This window comes from Lytechinus variegatus, chromosome 19 (assembly GCF_018143015.1).
Source record: "Lytechinus variegatus isolate NC3 chromosome 19, Lvar_3.0, whole genome shotgun sequence".
Classification (NCBI taxonomy): Eukaryota; Metazoa; Echinodermata; class Echinoidea; order Temnopleuroida; family Toxopneustidae; genus Lytechinus; species Lytechinus variegatus.
In genome coordinates, this window is record NC_054758.1 from 4,649,770 (window position 1) to 4,669,061 (window position 19,292).

The following is a 19,292-nucleotide window of genomic DNA, read 5'->3' on the forward strand; positions in this document are numbered from 1 at the left end:
TGCGAGGAGGTGGAACCAGTGCACTATTAGAGCATTTTAGCAATCAATTTGCAGACCCTTTTGATAATGCTGAATATCTTTTGTCAAAAGCCGTCCGTAACAGGGCAGGCTTTGTCGAAAATCGGTGAATCAAAACGGCATTGTTGTCATGGACTCTGGAGAAACAACGCATTTGCAGTTTTTTAGTCCGGTCCGAATCTTAAGATGTGCTATCCCTGTCCACCAACTTTCGACAATTACCTCTATTCTGCCCATTTTGATTTGGCGGGCATTTTCAATATAGAGTTCTTGACGTTGCTGAAAGCGTCTGCAAAGTGGATGCTAAAATACGCTATTCAGTCTTGAACTTGATATTAAACTCTTAGAATAAAGACATAAAACATTTTGACGACTTGCATTTTATACTTTCGTGACAAAAATGCTTACATGTATTAAAGGCCTGGTCACACCGCCCGAGCGTTGTTTGAGCGGTCGTGGAGCGGAGAGAAAAAATCATCACCACTCGCTCCGTTCACCATTTTCGATTGTTTGGGGTTTTTTTTTCGATTTTTTTCCCAAAATTGTGAGCGAAATTCGACCTTCTGTCCCAACCGCTCCAACAACGCTCGGTTGGTGTGACCAGGCCTTAACCAAGCATTTTTAACAGTTTGTCCCATATCAGCAGTCACTACAGTCTAGATGTGTTCACTGGTTACAACAATTGCTTCATATTTAACCATCATGAATACTATTATACATGTACTCACAGAAGCTACATGTAATACATGCTTAGCAATTAATTTCTGCAAAGGAGCATTATGTTGAGTGTCTGTATCACATAGAGTGCAAATGGTTTTAGTATCCATGGCTCGTACACGAACCGTGCGGGGGTTTGTTACGTCATTAATGCATAATGGAGCCTTTGAAGCTTCCAAGCACTTTTTGCTTCATAGGAGCTTGAAGGTGGTGTAGGGGTGGAGCCAGGATTTTCCATAATGGGGGGAGGGGGGCATTTTGTACGAGAAAATTTTGACAACCTAAAAAAAAGTCTTCACTACTGAATTGAGGTCATTTGCTCCTGGAAAAAATAGACAATACCAATTAAATCTATGTCATTTTTTTATGAACTAATTGAAAAGCAAAAAATAAAAATGCCTGTCTATTAAAGGAGACTCAGCTGAATACAAGTAGTGACAACGTGATACAGTTCTGTTAATCCGTTGTCAACTGGAACCAGGATACCTGTACAAAGATGAGAATTACGGCATTCGGCATTCAATGCGTTACGGAATTCGGTATTCAATGGGTTAGTACCATTTCTTCACATAAAATTAAAAAGTTTCATCCAGGTACCAACACTTGAGCTGACAGAAAAGGGCATCTTACATGTAAATCTTTCTATTTAAGATGCATTGTCTGGCCCTTCCTATACTTGCATGTAGTTTTAATTAGGCCCGTTTCGGGTACACGTGTACACGCACGGTCAAGTCAGTGCACGTGTACAATTCCATCACTGTGTACACGGTAACATCTGCATGAAGCTTGTGTGGGACTGCAAGGTCAGTGAAAAAGCTCACAGCCTCACATTAATTCTTAGTTCTCAGACACTGCACATGTTTTAATCACTACTGTAAAAGTGGAAATATTCGTGGTGTGGAAATTTTCGCGCATTTCGCGGCAAGATCGGCGAGCGCGAATTTAAAAACACGCAAATTTATGAGCATCTATTTTAATGCAAGTTTTGAACCGCGGTTCAATTGTGTGTACCGTTTCAGTGGCAAAGAGATTGCATAATTTGATGTAAAGAGGGCGGCATTTACGCAAGCAAGCTTGAGCCCCAATATCATGTGCATCGCGAGAATTTGTTCTAAAAGCAATGCGATCATTTTTTTAACAGTCGCAGATCGGTATGTAAATTATGATTTGGGTTGAAATATAAATTGCTTTTGCTGTTTGATTGGTGAGTGTTTAGATCTGTTTAGTTTTTGAGAAGACGTTGGGTCGATCGCCCGTGTTTGTTGATTGATCCCATGCATTTCGAATAGCCGTAGTCCCCCCGATCCTTACCCGGTGCTCGGCCGTCCATGCCAGGCTAGCAGCTAGCAGCGCCTCCGTTTTGCCTTTCCCGATGTCCGCTCCGCAAAGAAAAGTTGTGCTAAATGTCACAAAGCTCATGATTAGATCAAAACAATGCTGAATTATGCCGCCCTAGAGCTAAAATTATGATCAGAAAATACAATTTCGTTGCTGAAATTTTAATTAAAACCATTCACAGATGGCAAGAAGGAAGTGACTTTGTGATTATGGAGTGTGCAGCACGAATTTGAAAACGCGCGAATATGTTTGAAGCTGCCCGAGCACGAAAAATTAACCCCGCAAAAATAACAGTTTACAGTAATATGTCAACATATTTCAATTAACCTAGAGTGAGTTAACTTTCAAAATTGCCGATTTAATTTATTCTGGAGACTCAAGTTTTTGTACCATGAAATGGGTATGCTCCGGTCTCGAAAGCAAGCTCAATCACTTTTAGAGCCAATTTGAGAATCACCAATTGCAACAGCAATCATTGCTCCAATAATGTGTAATACGCTCTTACACATGTGCTACAAGCCTGCAAAATCACGCTCCTCAAATTGGCAATAAAATAATGAAAATCAATCGATAACTTCAGTTACACTTAATTCTGCAGCTATCTGTGCACGCATGTATGGTACGCTTTGCAAACGGTGTAGTATGCGAAATGCGCATCCTACAAATGTCAGCGCTAGCTATGCCAGGGCCGTGCACTGATTTACTTTTGCATTCTTTATTAATTCAATGCGCTGCTAAGCTGAGTAAACTTTTTTATTGCACCAATTTTTGTGGATTGATATTTCTAAATTCTCAGGTAAGCTTTAAAACCATGACTTGGGCTGTATAGTCCCCTTTTATGTTGACATGTTGATGATGGTCCTTGCATGTCGACACATCGGAAACACTGAAAACATAACTCGCTCTCAGTGTTTACAACGTGTACACGACCGAAAAACACGCCATGTACACGTGCATCAAAAATGGACTTTCAAACACGGCCTAGTTTTAATTCAAATCTTTCTATCACTCGGGCCATCCTCATTAACGACTAACACCAAATGGTAATTTTAGACATGACCCAGGTGAACATTCACTAACATAGTAACAAGCATGTGTAAGTAAATCTTGATGGGATAACATTTACTCTGTGTCCATACTTTCCCGTTGTGGGTGGCTGATGAAGCAGTAGGTTCCATAGTTGGATTCTCCTTGGCAGTTGTGACCATAACAGCGTTGCGTACCTGATAGGAACATGACATGTTCCAAGCTTCTGCTGAACTAGCTGTATCCCAAGCTAGGTGTATGCTGAGATCAATTTCCACAGCATCTCCATGAGCTGTGGCAACACACACCAATGCTATGGTTTCAGTGGTATTAGGGGTCGGGATAAGCTCGAGACTCCGCCTTGATGAATTTGAAGATGTGGGTGCTCCAGATGAAGGTTCTTGGGTGTTGTTTTGTTCTGTAGGCATAAAGGTCCATTGGATGATTGGGTCAGGATGGGAAATTACAGGACAAGTTAGGAGTATTGTGGAGCTGTTGGTAACACTGCAGAATTCATGGCCCAGAAGGGTTAAGGGACATGGAAAGCCATTATCTATCAAGGACTCCAGACTGCTTCTGTTCTCTTCTAATGGATCTGTGCAGGTACTCATAATATTGAACCGATCCTCCGTGTTGATCAACCATCGAAGCCTACAGTCGCACCTGATAGGGTTTCTTTGGAGGTACAACTCTAGCTTGTATGGAGGTTTCATGGGATGGCTGACTGGAATAAGACTCATTGGGATTTCCTCTAAAGCATTATCCTCCAGATGTAGCATTTTCAGCGAGGGAAACCCTGGGTAACCGGATCTGCATTGCCAGCCGGAAAACCGGGAGAGATTGTTTTCTGAAAGGTCCAAGAAACGAAGGGGATGGTACAAGCCGTCGGTTGATCTGCAGTTCGATAGCACATTAATGCGATTGTGAGACAACACCAAAGTCTCAACTTGGGGAAACAGGCAGGAAAAGTCATTGACATCAAATTCCTGGATTGAATTTTTACTGATATCGAGAAAGCTGGCCATTGGAGCATGGATTCTCGGCAGCGTCAGAAGACCACTAGCGGAATAGGTCAAAGAGGTGATTCTGGCCGCATACAACAAATACGTGCCATTCTTATTGAATCCATTCATTTTGACATTGTATAGACTCAATATAACGTGAGATATCTCATCAGAATGTACAATTGTCCTGAAGGTATCATTCACCAATGGCAACTGGGCGTTGGTTTCATTTTGATAGGTAAGCAGCAAACAATTGTCATCTGTAAATTTGTTTATCTGGATGCCAGTTAGCTCAATCGCATGTTTTTTTTGTGTGTGTTGCTCACATAGGATATCACTTGGCAGAACCAGGTTGTTTGAACCTTTAATGAGAATGTTCTTACCTTCTTTGAAGATGTTAAAGAAACAGGTTGATATCGATTGAGTACTGTCAGACCCCAGACTTAAATGAACAAATCTCGTTGATTTCACGGTCAATGGGCAATCTGCCTGAAAGTCCCTCACAGGATTTCCTAATAACCCTAGATAAGCTAATTTTTCTAAATTGAAAAATGTGTCTGAATGAAATTCTTCTATCCTATTATCAGTGAGATCGAGGGAGTCAAGATTAGGGAAAATTTGGCTCAGATTCTTTGGAATGCTTGTCAGATTGTTCCCTATGAGAATTAGGCTATGGAGATTGAGCGTTCTCTGCATTGCAGGGAAGGAGATAATCTGTGAATGTTGCATTGATAAAAAAGTCAACTTGGGTAAGTTTAGGAATGCAGAGTAATCAATGACCACTATAGGGTTGTAGTCAAGTTTGAGGAATTCTAAACGTGGCAGAAATGACATGCCTGTAATGTGTGATATCACATTGTTTGAAAGATCAATATGGTCTAAATAAAAAAGACCTGTCAATGACAGATGTCCAAGAAGGGATATTCTGTTATAAGCATAGTTCAGGTAAGCCATGCGGCTGTTGTAAGTCATGATTGAAGTGGTCTCTATCTGATTATGATCAAGGTGTAATGTTGATAAATGTAAGGAAGAGAATGCATCTGGATCAACCCTTGCGATTTGATTACTTGTTAAGTCTATCAAGGAAAGTTCTGTGTTACAAAAGCAGCCCTCAATGCGGACTATTTGGTTAGCCAAGAGCGAGAGAGCTCTTAACTTATTCAAGTTTTTGAAATCCATTGCAGACATGTACCTGATTTTGTTGAAAGACAGATTAAGTTCTTCGAGTGAATGAAGTCCAGAGATGTCTGGGATAGCTTGTAGGAGATTGCCCTTCATGTTTAAGATAATCAGATGCGGAATCTTTGACATATTCCCAACGGTTTTAATTGAATTTGAGGTGAGGATGAGTTGAATCAACATGGATGAATCTGTCAGTTGCAGGTGCGAGATGTTTCCTTTGGTGAGAGTGAGGGAAAGGAGACGTGGTGCCTTCTTCTGAATAGAAGCAATGGCCGAGTTCCCATTTATGTTTGACAGAGACAACCATTCCAATCGAGGTAGAAAAGGAATGTCCTGAGGGGACTTGTCTCTGTGTTGGTCATCGAGAATAGCATCCTGCAGATGCTCACAAGCATTTAGAGCAGAAAAATCTGTTAGTTTGTTATCTTTCAATCCGATCATTTTGAGTGAATTTGGAAAGGAATTCTTTTCGATGACGGAGATGCGATTTCCACTGATGAGGACGGCCTTGAGGAATGGGAGAGAAAATGCCTTTGCTGCAATAAAGGATATTTGATTATGTGAGAATCTGACTGACTGAAGCCGATCCAACCCAGCTAATGCTTCAGGAGTGATGGTGCGTATCAAATTTCCTTCGAATGAGATGTATGTAAGGTTTCGTGGTAGGTGCTTTCCTTGGACATGACGAAGTTTATTGTGTCCTAATGTCAGCATCTCAAGGTTAGGAACATCGAGATGAAAAGGCAGAGGAATGGAACGAACGGCATTAAAATCCATATGCAGTGTACGTAGCGATGTAGACCTGTGAAACAAAGGGATGCTCTGAAGGATGTTGTCAGTAAGGTGGAGCTTTTGAAGATATCTGAAGTCTTCAAACAGAGATTCTTCAATTGCACTCAAAGCATTTTTCGACAGGTCCAAAAAGGTTATGTTCCTGATGCTGCGGAAGTGGACAGGTAGTGGTTCTTGGGGTGGAGTTGGTGCATGTTTAGATTGCAGGGTGTTGAAATACTCGGTGTGGAAATGGTGCCATTGCCTTCCTCTGAGGAAAACCCGGTTGCAGAAGACAGAGCTTCTTGGTTGGCAAATGCATAGTTGACAAATGTCCATTTCATGTTCTCCTTTACATTGTATGACCATAACTGTAATAAGCAGCCATGCAAGCTTCTTCGTAAGGTTCAGCATCTGTCAAAATGAAAAAAAAGGGAATTATAATAGAGACATTCAAAATTGGAAAAGTTATTAACCCTTTGCCATCTGTAACCAGGTACATGTAATACCTGGAACAAGTCTCTGGGATTAACAGAATTCAGTATTCAATCAGTTAATATGAATATTGGATTGTGATTTAGTGGTTTGTTGCATAAATCCATAATCAAAAGACTTGTAGCTCTACTAGGCAATGTTTGCCAAGACAGTCACATTACTTCTGAATGACATTTTGAAATACCCCTTTTTCATCACCTGGAGTGTTTCACAAAGATTTAACTTAAGTATGACTTAGAGTCGCACTTAATTGCTGATGCGTACATGATTTGCAACGCGTGATCTTATCAATTAATACGCAATAATGCACGTCCTCATGGCACGATCTGACCAATGTGGTCAAGCATTTTATACCGCACGCAACTCGGCATTTAAGTGCGACTTTACATGTAAGTCATAATAGATCTTTGTGAAACACCCCCAGGACAAGTTAATATTTCAATGTATTTTATGACCTCAGTGACCTATAACTTTATCTCCTAACCCCCAAATCTAAAGTCTTTCAATAGAAACAACAATAATAGTACAGCGCTATATGTTTTGTTTCTAAGCACTCAACATATACAGGGCGTCCCAGATAAAACAAGATTATTATCCTGGCCACAGGATCCATCACTTTCCCAAAGATGAAGTGCACCATCTCCGCTCCCCTGGGGATTCAAACCCTTGACCCGTGGTTTAAGAGTCAAGTGACTGGACCGCTACACCACGACACTTCCAATTAAAGATGTGCGATTGAAAACTCATGATACAGGAAGAAACAAAATTAGGCCTGCACAGCTTGCTCCTTGATACCCAGGAAATAGAATTCTTTATTCTTGATCTACATGTACAAGGATAGAATGTGTCATTCATGATTGATGGAAACCTATCCTCAATATTATACCCCCTTCCAAATGAAGTTTGAAGGGGGTCATGTACTGGAATCAGCTTATGGTCGGTCCATTGCAAATCTTGCGCATTGAACTACTTCCTCATTTTTTAACCAAATGTCATGAAACTTGGCACACATATTGTTGTTGGGGTGAAGATGTGCAATATGTACACATTTTTCGCATATATGTCAGAATTGTTTTTGCTATGGCAAAATATTGGCAACAGTAAAATTTTGGCAAAAATGATGTAAAAATCTTGCAGATCAATCTTCTTCCTCAGTTTTTAACCAATTCTCATGAAATTTGGCACACCCATTGGTATTGATGTAAAGATGTGCAAAAAATGTTTTGTGTGTGTGGCAGAAATCATGTTGTCATGGTAATGACATATATGGCAAAAACTGGGTAAATTTTTTTAGACCAATTCTAATGTGATTTAGCTCACACATTGGTTTCGAGGTAAAAATGTGAGAGACACATATTTTGTGTGTGTCCAAAATCATGTTGCCATGGTAACAATATATATGACAAAAATTAATAGGCCAAAATCTTTGTGGTTCAAACAGGGGGGGAGGGGGTACTTACATTGACGAATGGATACTTTGCGTGACCCAAAAAACATGTAAAAAGGATGTCTTTTTCAAGAAAGGGCACGTTACGTATGTAACGTAATAAGGGTGTCAAAAACACTATAATAATGAAAAAAGGGTATCTATATTGCTAGGAAAGCTAAGTATTTAGGGTCAGATTTGCGAGGGTATAAAAAAATTAAGACTGAAGTGTTTTATGAAGGATGTACTTTTTGCCCCAATAGTCAACACTACGTGTTTAGAGTACGATTTGCACGAGGTGTGGGAGGTGGGACCATACTATTGTACTACTTAACCCAATGATGTAGGTAAAGGTAAAACCAACGACCAACGTCTATGACATAACAATACTTGTTTAGGCGTTCAATTCAGGGAATTCTTGCCAATGTATCGTTTTGTTTCTAATTCTTGTTAAGGGTAGGATTTCACAAGGAGTGCATTTTCAGAATAAAAAAAATATGTGGTTTCCACTCGTCAATGGAAGTGCCCCCTCCCCCCCCCCCCCCCCCCCCCGGTGGGGTTCAAACTACTTCACCAGTATTTTATCCAATTTTGCTCACACATAGGTCTTGGGTTGAAGATGGGCAAGACATATTTTTGTCCATGTGTTTGAAACTGTTGTCATGGATATGGCAGAGGGCAGGGGTATTAATCACCTTCAATGATAGTTCTAGTTTATAAAAAGAGTAATCAGTGAGTATTGGATGGGATATTAAATGGATGGAATATTAAATGGATGTGCATTTAATTTGTTTTTAATTATGTGTTTTATTGGTTTTGTAATTACAAACATAATCATACATACATGTAATACATGATATCATTGGTCAAATTAATGGAAAAAACAAGGAAATAACAGAAGTCATCATACCAAGCATTAAAAAAATATATTTGTACCTTACACTTGAATTTCAATATTTTCACAGGCCTGATGTTTAGGATAAGGCCAATTTTCAAAAGAGCTATTTTTAGCTCATCCGGCCCGAAGGGCAAGATGATCTTATGCTGTGGTGTGGCGTCCGTCGTCTGTCGTCCGTCCACAATTTCAAAATGCTACTACTTTGCCATTTCAAGTCCGATTTCAATTCTGTTTGCTTTATATGATAGCACTAGGTGGGGGATTCAAAATGTCTACACAGAATTTTGAACTTTATTAAATATGCTAATTTATGCGCATTTTCCAAAATTCACAAAAATGCTACTTCTTCTTTATTTTTTGGCCGATTTTGAATTTTTTGCTTCCATCTGGTAGAGCTTTAGGAGGTTCACCAAACTTCTACACAGAATTTTGAAATTTTGACCAGAACAAGTTTTATGCTATTTTATGCGAAATTAATTTATGCATATTTTTAAAAATTCACATAAAATGCTTCTTTATTTGTTGACCGATTTTGATTTTGTTTTCTTCCATCTGGGGCCCGTTGCGTAAAACTTTTTACCTGAGAAAACTCGGGTTGTTTTTACCGGAGTTTTTGTCCTGTGTTAAAGTCAATGGCAGAAATCAGACTAACCTTAGTTTTCAGTTTTTACCAGTTTTCTCAGGTAAAAAGTTTTATGCAACAGGCCCCTGGTAGAGCTTCATGACCTTCACCAATCTTATACACAGAATTTTGAAATTTTGACTAGAACAAGTTTTATGCTAATTTATGCGAAATTAATTTATGCATTAAATTCACATGAAATGCTTCTTCATTTGTTGACTGATTTTGAATTTTTTGCTTCCATCTGGTAGAGCTTCATGAGGTTCACCAGACTTCTTCACAAAATTTTGAAATTTTGACCAGAACAATTTTTATGCTAATTTATGCAAAATTAATTTATTCATATTTTTAAAAATTCACATAAATGCTTCTTTATTTGTTGACCGATTTTTTTTTCTTCCATCTGGTAGAGCTTCATGAGGCTCACCAATCGTGTACGCAGAATTTTGAAATTTTGACTAGAACAAGTTTTATGCTAATTTATGCAAAATTTATTCATATTTTTCAAATTCACATAAAATACTTTTTCTTTTTTAATTGTTGACCCATTTTCACTTTTTTCTTCTTCCATCTTGTAGAACCTTATGAGGTTCACCAACCTTCTACACAGAATTTTGAAATTTTCACTAGAAAATTACTTTAATGCTAATTTATGCGAAATTTATTCAGAAATCACAGAAAATGCCTCTTTTTCTTTGTTGACAGATTTTGATTTTTTTTTTCATCCATCTGGTAGAGCTGCATGAGGTTCACCAAACTTGTACACAAAATTTTGAAATTTTGTCTGGAAAATTATTTATTCTAATTCATGAAAAATCTATTCATAAATCACAAAAAATGTTTTTTCTTTTCATTTGTTGATCAATTTCAATTTTGTTTGCTTTATATGATAGCTCGAGGTGGTGATACAAAATTTAAACATAGAATTTTGAAACTCTTTGAATCTGCTATTCATGTATTTTCAAAACTCACAAAAATTACGTATTTATTGGTTGATTGATTTTGGTTATTTTTGTTCCATCTGAGAGCTACATTAGGTTCACCAAGGTTCTACACAGAGTTAAGAAACTTTGACTAGATAATTATTAATACTTAATTCATATGAAATTTATTCATAGATCACAAAAAATGTTTCTATGTCATTTCTTCATCAATTTCAATTCTATCTCCTCAATTTATGTCACCAATATAATTCACTACAGTGTCAACTGGGCTGAAATTAAAATTGTGTTAAATTTTGCTGCGAGATGCCAGATGAGCTCCACATCATTGATGTTGACATGATTGATGTTCTTATATTTTAGCACAAAAGGGAAAAATGAAAAAGGGCATAAATTATCCATTGAGGGTCACTACGTCTAAATGTTTTCGATCTGCTGTGTGAGTAAAAAAAATTGACACCTCACAAACTCCCCAAAGGAAATATTATGTCAGGAGGTATTCTTTCAGTGACGTAAATTTTGATTTGCGCCAAAGTACATAAAGGCATGACTGCAATGAATAAATCCAGATGTCAATGACGTTTAATCCTACAAGGGTTGCATTAACATCAATTTCTAAGCACCTTTTTAATAATTTAGATAATAATCGTTTAATGAACACTTTTTGGTATCGTTTCTCAAAATGATTTCATTGAAAAGGCATTAGCAAATATATGTTGTCCTCATGCAGGATTATGGCTCCATTGGCATCTGGATTCAGTCATTGCATTCATGCCTTACTTTGGCCCATGTCAAATTTCACATCACTGCAACCAATACCTACTGATTGTCCAAGCGCAACTCATACCACATAAATATGGTAACAAATTAATTGGGAGAAGATACTTTTTCCAGTCCTACATGTATATAATTATTATGCGTTCATGACATATTTTTTCCTTAAAATGTGGATTTGTGAGGTGTCATTATTTTTTCCTCACACGGTATATGAGAACAAAATATTTATTTTTGTTTTGTGCACCCATGAGCTGTGAATGAAATTGGGTTTGGACAAATCTCAATCCACAAGATTAATGTAATGAAAGATAGTAATTTCGGGGATGTACATGTCATTGAGGCCGGCCTCAGTCCGTGTCAGTTGTACAAGCTCTACAAGAGAAGGTTTTTCTCCAGCGGTCTCATGACAAGGGAAGTGCCATCCTTGAATACATCCCTTGTTGTATAAAGATAATGTAAATGCCAGTTTTGGTAACGATATCAAAATGAGTTCGTACAGAATTCAATGAAATGACCACCAAAGTGTCTGTATATAAATAAAGAATATGTGCCAAAGGATTCTGGAAGAAATTTTGTAATTGCTGAGAAATTAGCAAATACATGTAAGCACAGGATTTGGGTCAAGCATCGGGCACAACATTCAAAGCAATAATAGTACACTGTCCCACATGCGCTTATTTGTGTTGGTGATCTTCAGTGTGAACATTTTTCATTGTAGATTTCAAGATTTCACAAAGTTCAGTTTATGTATACTGTACCAGATCTAGATCCTCGATGATATACTAGGTGGTTTAATTCAGACCGCCTCGAAGTTCGCCAGTTCCAGGTATTCTCTGATCGGGAAATTTACCCTGATCAGAAAATACCAGGTATTTTGGTAATGTGAAAGCAAACTACGCGTAATTTCCCTGAAAGAAAATACCCGCTAAATAGTAGGTACATGTACTTGGCGAAATTACGAGAACTTTCGTGGGGATTTTTCCAAGGTCGCAGGTATTTTGGCAATGTGAAAGCAAAATACGGGAACTTTTAGTCCAGCGTGTCGTTGGGCGCGGCGGCATGGGTGGCTGCTGGGCTAGTGATTTTGAATCTCGCGCCTTGCCTGCTTATCAGACTATACTGCGCATGCTTGTAACTTCGGGAACTTACCCCGAAGGATGTGTTTTGGGGCGGTGCGAATGCAGGAATAATTAACGGGTATTTTTTAGCCTTTAAAAGTTCTCGTAATTTAAGGGGATTCTTGTGATCGAGGCGGTTTGAAACCACCTAATGACAATTAAGCCTGGTTTTACAGACTTTCTCATGAAATCAGTGTTTACTGCAACTACTGGCATTTCTCTTTATATTAAAAAATCTCAAATTGAACATTAATATTTTGAACTCACCTTTTTCTGCGGCCAACAGAATTTCACATGTAACAGTTCTCAGATCTATCCCTTCATTCAAGGGCAAATTTACCGGAAAAATGACAAGCAATGATTGTAGAATGAAATTGTAGAGCTTGTGTAGCGTTGAAGAATATCAAACAAATGAAAAATTGAATACCATGAAGAGGTGATGTAAGCAGCAGTTCCTGACAAAGAAGAAGAGAAGAAGTGGGAGAGCTTCATAGAGATTTACAGCTTTAATATGTGAGATTTGATTTAAATCGCTCTTGCATTTATAGACTTCTCATGGCGTCAATACTAAAAAAATCATATGTTTATGTAAATGAGAACGTGGGTAGGTGGCAAAAATAAGACTTATGATAAACCTCTCTCAGTACGTGAATACAGTACTATAATTTACAGCTTTAAACCCTGAACTAGTTTCTTTTTATTTAATATGAATAAACATTACTTTCTGCATCATTGATGTTCACATTTGGTACATATGATCCTAGGGTAATGCCACATGTGTGTCAATGAGGATGATGGGGTCCATAGGCGGCGGAAGCGGGGGGGACGTGTCCCCCCCTAAATTTTAGTTTGGGGGGACCATTTTTTTTTTTTTTTTTTTTGCTTGTTAAAATTTTTTTGGGGGCGCTTGTCCAATTTTTTACCTGTGTCCATCCCAAAATTTCAGCTGGACACCTCCTAAATTTTTTGGCTTCCGCCGCCAATGATTGGGTCAAAGGTCATCTAGGGTTCTGAAGGTTCAGTGATGAGCGGTTGTGTCTATCTTTTTAGAAGTGTTTCTTCACCCTTCGTTCCTTTATTTCTGCATAATTTTGATCGCACTTGGTTCAAATGATCCATTGAACAGTGGACTGCATCCGCGAAAATGGGCAGGAAAAAGTACTCTGAAGTCGGGTTTAACTTAAACTCCGGTTTAAAGTTGTGGTTTAAGTATAAAATACATGTGTAAGAAAGGATAACTAGTCTTTCTTAAAATTGCTCTTAATCTGAACAGCTTTATGAAATGGTGCCCAGAGTTTCAAGTGAACCACAAGACATGGTGCATAACACCTGAATGCACACTGGCGCCTCAGTGTGATTAGCATCAAGGTCAGCATCAAACCTCGTGTTTGTTATCGTATTTTGTCCTAAAAATTTAAAAAGCTGGCCCACTTTAATCTAGTGGAAAACAAGTTTACTGTGCAGTGAGCTCTTCCCGCCTGAAGGAGGAACTTGTAATAATAGATTTTTTGTATTTTGTATTGCATCACTTTTCAATTTACCCTTCATCCCTCTTTGTAAGTCCAGCAGTATCTTTAATGAAGGCCTTAATTTCTTTTTTCATTTCACCTTTTATCGTCCTTTATGAGTGTTTCGATGGTAAATGCAGAAAAAATCCACTGTAATTGAGGCGTCGGGAGACTCTAGATGCATTATAGTTTATGGGTAATCTTGAAAAGTGTTTACTTGCATGTATTATAGTAGATTGGTGTTTATCTTTGATTTCAAAGTGGACAGTGCTTATCAGGATTTTATTGCAGGTAGATCAAAGCGATTGCAACAACAAAACTGGCTCAAAACACCCTCCTTAATCTCTAGGATGTCTTAGATCTAAGGCAAAAAATAATGTATATTATTATTGATAATGTCATGCATTGAGAATGATAGTTTTAATCCCTTAAAAGCGGGGTGGTTTCCAAGTGATCCGTCCGAGAGAGATGATCACTCGAAATTACATCTATATCTGTTGGTATTACTGTTAATATCAACAGTGAAGGCCCATAATACCCCTTTCAAACTAGTCTCATCATTTTCCCCAGGGAACTTCGGCAGCGATCTTTGCCGGCATCCATTCCACACTTTCCGGCAAAGAAAAAAATGTACCCTTTCGAACTGACATGTCTTCCCTGGCGAAAGTCGATGGGTGATTTGCTCTGGGGGAAGCAAGTGGGGACCCTTGGTCAATGAAGGCACACACTTTTTTAACTTGAATTTTATTCGTAATCTTTCCTTTAATTAATTGCAGATACCGAATGAATTTTATCAGTAAAGTTTTGGAGATGATGGCTGGTAAAAACTTATCAGCTCGGCACGTGCATGCATTAGCAGAACAAACGAAAAGAGAGAAAAAAAATTCTAAATTACAGCATCTTATATTATAAGCAATACAAAAAAAGAAGTATCAAGAGTATTCATCTCTATGGATTGATCGGTTCGCTCATATTGCGTGGCTTTCCACATTTAGCCATGGAAATAACAGCTAGTTAGCGCGTGGAATCTCAATTTTAGGGAGAAAAATTTGACCTCTGACATTATTAAAGAGGAGAGTTTCTCCGGTTAGCTTTTATACTGGCCATTTCACCGGCGAACTTTGCCGGGGAAGTTATCCACCTCTCGTGGTGGAGAAGTTCTCCTGTGCACCTTTCATACTGGATGCACTTTCCCCTTCGCCGGGGAGAAGCGCAGTATGAAAGGGGTATAAGTCACCAAGAGGGAATGGTATTAGGAATAAGGAATATCAATTGTGAATGAAATTGGCTGTTGGAAATAAGACGGCTTCATCTGTTTGATAGTAGTCTGCAAGCGCAGACTCAAATTTGACGCTTTTACCAAATCATACCATGTCTGGAGTGAAGACTAGATGCCTAAATATCTGCTTGGAGCAGATATCTGTAGGATTGGAGCTGTGATTTTCCTCATTTCTTTCTCAGTGATTTTCCTCATTTCTCTGTCATCTCCATCCTAGGTTTTACTTGCATACTTGTAGGTCTTTAATATTTTCAGTAAAAGCCCTGATTTTAAAACTGAGAGACACACGTACTTGACTTTAAATCCTAGTACATGTAGATCTATCCTATAAAAAAAGACATAGAAAAGAAGAAGAAAAAAAGAAATGAATATTTGAATTTTACTTTTTTCATTTATTTTTTAAAGAAAACAAACGTTAAAAATATAATATGATGGCGAATATAGTCAAATTTGACTGGTTGCCAAATAAAAATAAGAAGAACCCCCCCCCCCCCGCTTGCCACAACTGGGTGTTGTGGCGTGCCCTGTAATCCTAGCTACGTGGGAAAGTTACAAATTGATGCAGAAATTAGGTCCCCCAAATTAGCATAAATATGCCTATTATGAAATTTTTTAAAATGAAATTTAAAATTCAACATTTGGGCTTTGTTACCCCCACCAAAGATAACTTCTTAAATTAAAGATGAAATTTTGCCTTCTAGGGTGACCTTTTCTTGGACTTGCCCATCTGACAAAACTCAAATACATACACACAATGTTTGTGTCAAATAATAGGCAGACACAGTACATGAGAGAATCTAGTTTCACTACTTCAGACTGCATTATTGCGAAAATCAAGAGTCTGTGTCAGCGGACTAGTTTGCCAGTTGAATGAAAATGCTAATGATAATAATAGGCATTTTTATAGCGCTTTATCAATCTACGACTGCTCAAAGCACTTCAAATTATTATTACCCAGTCACTGGATTCATGTTCATACTGCTTTCCTTTCTGATACGGGTCTTATCCATGTTCAGTGATTACTTTTGTACACTGTGGCCTAGAGATGTGGTGCTATGTCAGTATGTGTACAGGGCACACATGAGTATTACATACTCCCATTCACTCATGTTTTAAATCACAGCTCATCAAAAATCAACCCCTCTACAGATTTATCATAATGAACAGTCAAGCTCTTCCAAAGGCATAAAAAAGTTGTGGAAGAGTTCCAACATAGAATTATTTTTATCATTTATGTTTTAATATACAAAAATATTTGTCTATATTTCAATGATTTCATTCAAGTCATGTGATCTCACGCCTGTCCAGAATGCATTGTGCGCAGATGAATTACTCATGTGTGCCCTACAGTGCTTTGTATCTGAAAGGAAAAGATGCTACATCTAAAAAGTTATATGGTTACTGCTACCTGTGGTAAAAAAGTACAGATAATTATTTCATAATATCGATTGTAGTGTTGTACCCTAATAAGTCAAATAGATGGAAGTCGAAAGCTAAGTACCAAAAAAAAATTATCAGAAGATGGGTATATCTGAGAGCAAGGTACCGGTAATATAAATAAGAAAAAGGTATGTATCTGAATAGCCAATTATAGGGAATTTTACCCAAGAATCAGAAAATGGATATATCCATACCAAAATATTCATGATGAAAAATGAGAAATAAGATCAAGTATTTTTTATGCTTGAACAAGAAATTTGTGGAAACAAATCTTTATGTAACAGAAGTGTTTGGAGGTAAAAGGAGAATTTACAGGAAAAAAGAATGAAAGGTAGATATTGCAATGTTATATAATGTATATTGTTACTCTTTCATTTCCTGTCTTCTTGTTCATGTGCTTTGTGTTTTGTTTTTGTTTGTCTTAGGTTTGTTAGGTTTTTGAAATACAGTGTTTTTTATGAAAAATATTATTTAAACAGATGATGGTGTGTGTCCCTCAGGGCTCTGACATATCGCCTATTGTCTTTTCTGTTCAATCTCTGTAGATTTCTGGGATACAGCAGGCCAGGAGAGGTTTAGTAGCATGCATCCATCCTACTATCATCAAGCTCATGCATGTATTCTAGTGAGTATGATATCTATATAATTCTCCCTCGTTTCATTTTCCGTATCTGTATTGTTGAGTCAGCAAAATGTCAGGATTGACACATCACGCTAACTTGTGGTTGAAGAGCATACTAACTGTGGAGTGGCTCGGATTTTAATTGGAATCCAATTTTGTTTTTGAAAGAGTCTGAGGATAATGAGTTTATTGTGTCCACAGGGAGTTTATTCCAATTAAGTACATATGGATGAAACAAAGAAGGAGTCCTTGGAGGCACTTGCTTTGCGGCGGATCTGTTTGAATGGTATTTTCCTCCTTTTTTTCTGCTCTCGTTCCACCACCCATTCTAATGAGTTCGGTGTTGGAATAACTGCATTTATTGTAAATGCATTCCCCCGGAAGCATGCAGATATTCAAAGATTGTAATGAGTTCAGTGTATGCCCCTCCCCCCATCTTTCTCTTTCTACCTCTAGCTCTCTTTCTGACTTGAGTTGTATCTCTTTTTAAAACTCCTTTTTCAATGTTATGAAACCATTTTTTTTTCAAAACCAGATATCCACCCATCTTGCCTTTCTCTGCTTCCTGGTTATCTTTAATAGTGTTATAAATCCCAGAAAGTAAGAGTCAAATCTGGTTTGGTTCCTTAATATGGGGCTGGCCGAATTCACTTCTCACTCACAGAAACTAGAAGAAAAAGTTACAGAAAAATCTATCATTGAATAAAAAAGTTATTAGAATTTTAATTATTTGATTTGTGATGTCATATGCGAGCAGCTTTCCTACATACTGGATGCTAAATGATGAATGAAATGTGATTTTCTCAGAAAATTGAAAATGGTCTTACTGTACATTCAGTATATCAATTCAATAATCAAATCATTTCGCACCCGTTCCTAAAAAGAAAAAAAAATAATTCGCCACGAACCATGAAAAAATTGAAATTTATGCATTTTATCTTACATTTAACATATTGGGCAGCTGCCCTTTTATGACGTCACAAATAAAAAAAAATTAAGATTCTAATAACTTCCTTAATCTTATTTAATAATGGATTTTCTTCAAACTTTCATCGATATCTTTTGTTTAATTTTTTCTGCTACTTTTACATCAAACTTTTCCTCAGGGTGAACTTCTCCTTAAACTTTAATTGATGCAGCATCGTGCTATCCACACCCCCAAAATAAGATTTTAATCAAACAGAATGCAGAGAATATCTTGACCCTTGAAAAGGCTGCCCTCTTTGGCTAAATAGTGTACAGGCGATGGATAGAAGTGACCTGTATTGTGATGTTGTGCCGTTTTTTTTTTATTTACAGGTGTTTGATGTAACGAGAAAAGTGACGTATAAGAATCTTAGCCAGTGGTACAAAGAACTACGGGAATACAGGCCAGAGATTCCCTGTATACTTGCAGCCAATAAGATAGATGGTAAGAATAAAGCATTTCTGTTATAAAATTTACTGACATCTGAATTCTTCAATTTACACGAACCTCACCTGTTATAAGAGCCTAGCTTACCCAGGTGGCCGTTTCATAAAGCTGTTCTGAAGTTAAAGAGTGACTTTACAGCGCATAAGCTTTTCAATGAATTAATTTTTGGCAGGTACCCATTTACCTTAATACTCGGGTGGAGTGAGAGTTGCCAAAGTTGAAAGTCTTTTCATCTGGCCTCAGTACTTAGACTTTCTTTACTGTATTCCTGCTGTTTTTTTTCGAACTGTGACTGCATCATACATTGTAGTACACATTTTTAGACATATTGATATGTTAAATTCATGAAAATTAAAGCATCTTAAAAAATCAAGAATGCATAGTAAAGCCAATTTTTTTACTTGAAGAGATTTTTCATTTAATATTTTTTCTTTGTTTCTATTTGGGTATAGTTGACTACAAGATCACAGAAAAGAAATTCAACTTCTCCAAGAAGCATGATTTACCATTCTTCTTCGTATCAGCCGCTGATGGGACCAACGTTGTCAAGGTAAGTCATTGTTTCATTTCGAATAATAGTAATAATAATAGCCAATTTTTATAAAGCGCTTTTCCCAGAATGACACAAAGCGCGTTACAGCATATTATTACCCCTGTCAATGGATTCATTTCAATCAAGCACGAAAAGTGCACAAT

General features: G+C 37.6%; 2 protein-coding genes across 2 annotated transcripts in view; one reads left to right on the top strand and one right to left on the bottom strand.

Moving 5' to 3' along the window:
• Positions 1-19,292, top strand: part of LOC121406183 (rab-like protein 2A) — a 38,860-nt gene that overhangs the window by 13,492 nt on the left and 6,076 nt on the right. Inside the window, exons 4-6 of the mRNA XM_041597205.1 lie at positions 17,106-17,185; positions 18,482-18,593; positions 19,049-19,146. Of these exons, the coding sequence (XP_041453139.1) occupies positions 17,106-17,185; positions 18,482-18,593; positions 19,049-19,146 (290 nt within the window). The remainder of the gene's footprint in view (positions 1-17,105; positions 17,186-18,481; positions 18,594-19,048; positions 19,147-19,292) is intronic.
• On the bottom strand, positions 628-6,527 carry LOC121406182 (protein artichoke-like). Its single transcript, XM_041597204.1, has one exon. It carries the CDS (start codon positions 6,468-6,470, stop codon positions 3,123-3,125), a length of 3,348 nt encoding a protein of 1,115 aa, XP_041453138.1. The 5' UTR covers positions 6,471-6,527; the 3' UTR covers positions 628-3,122.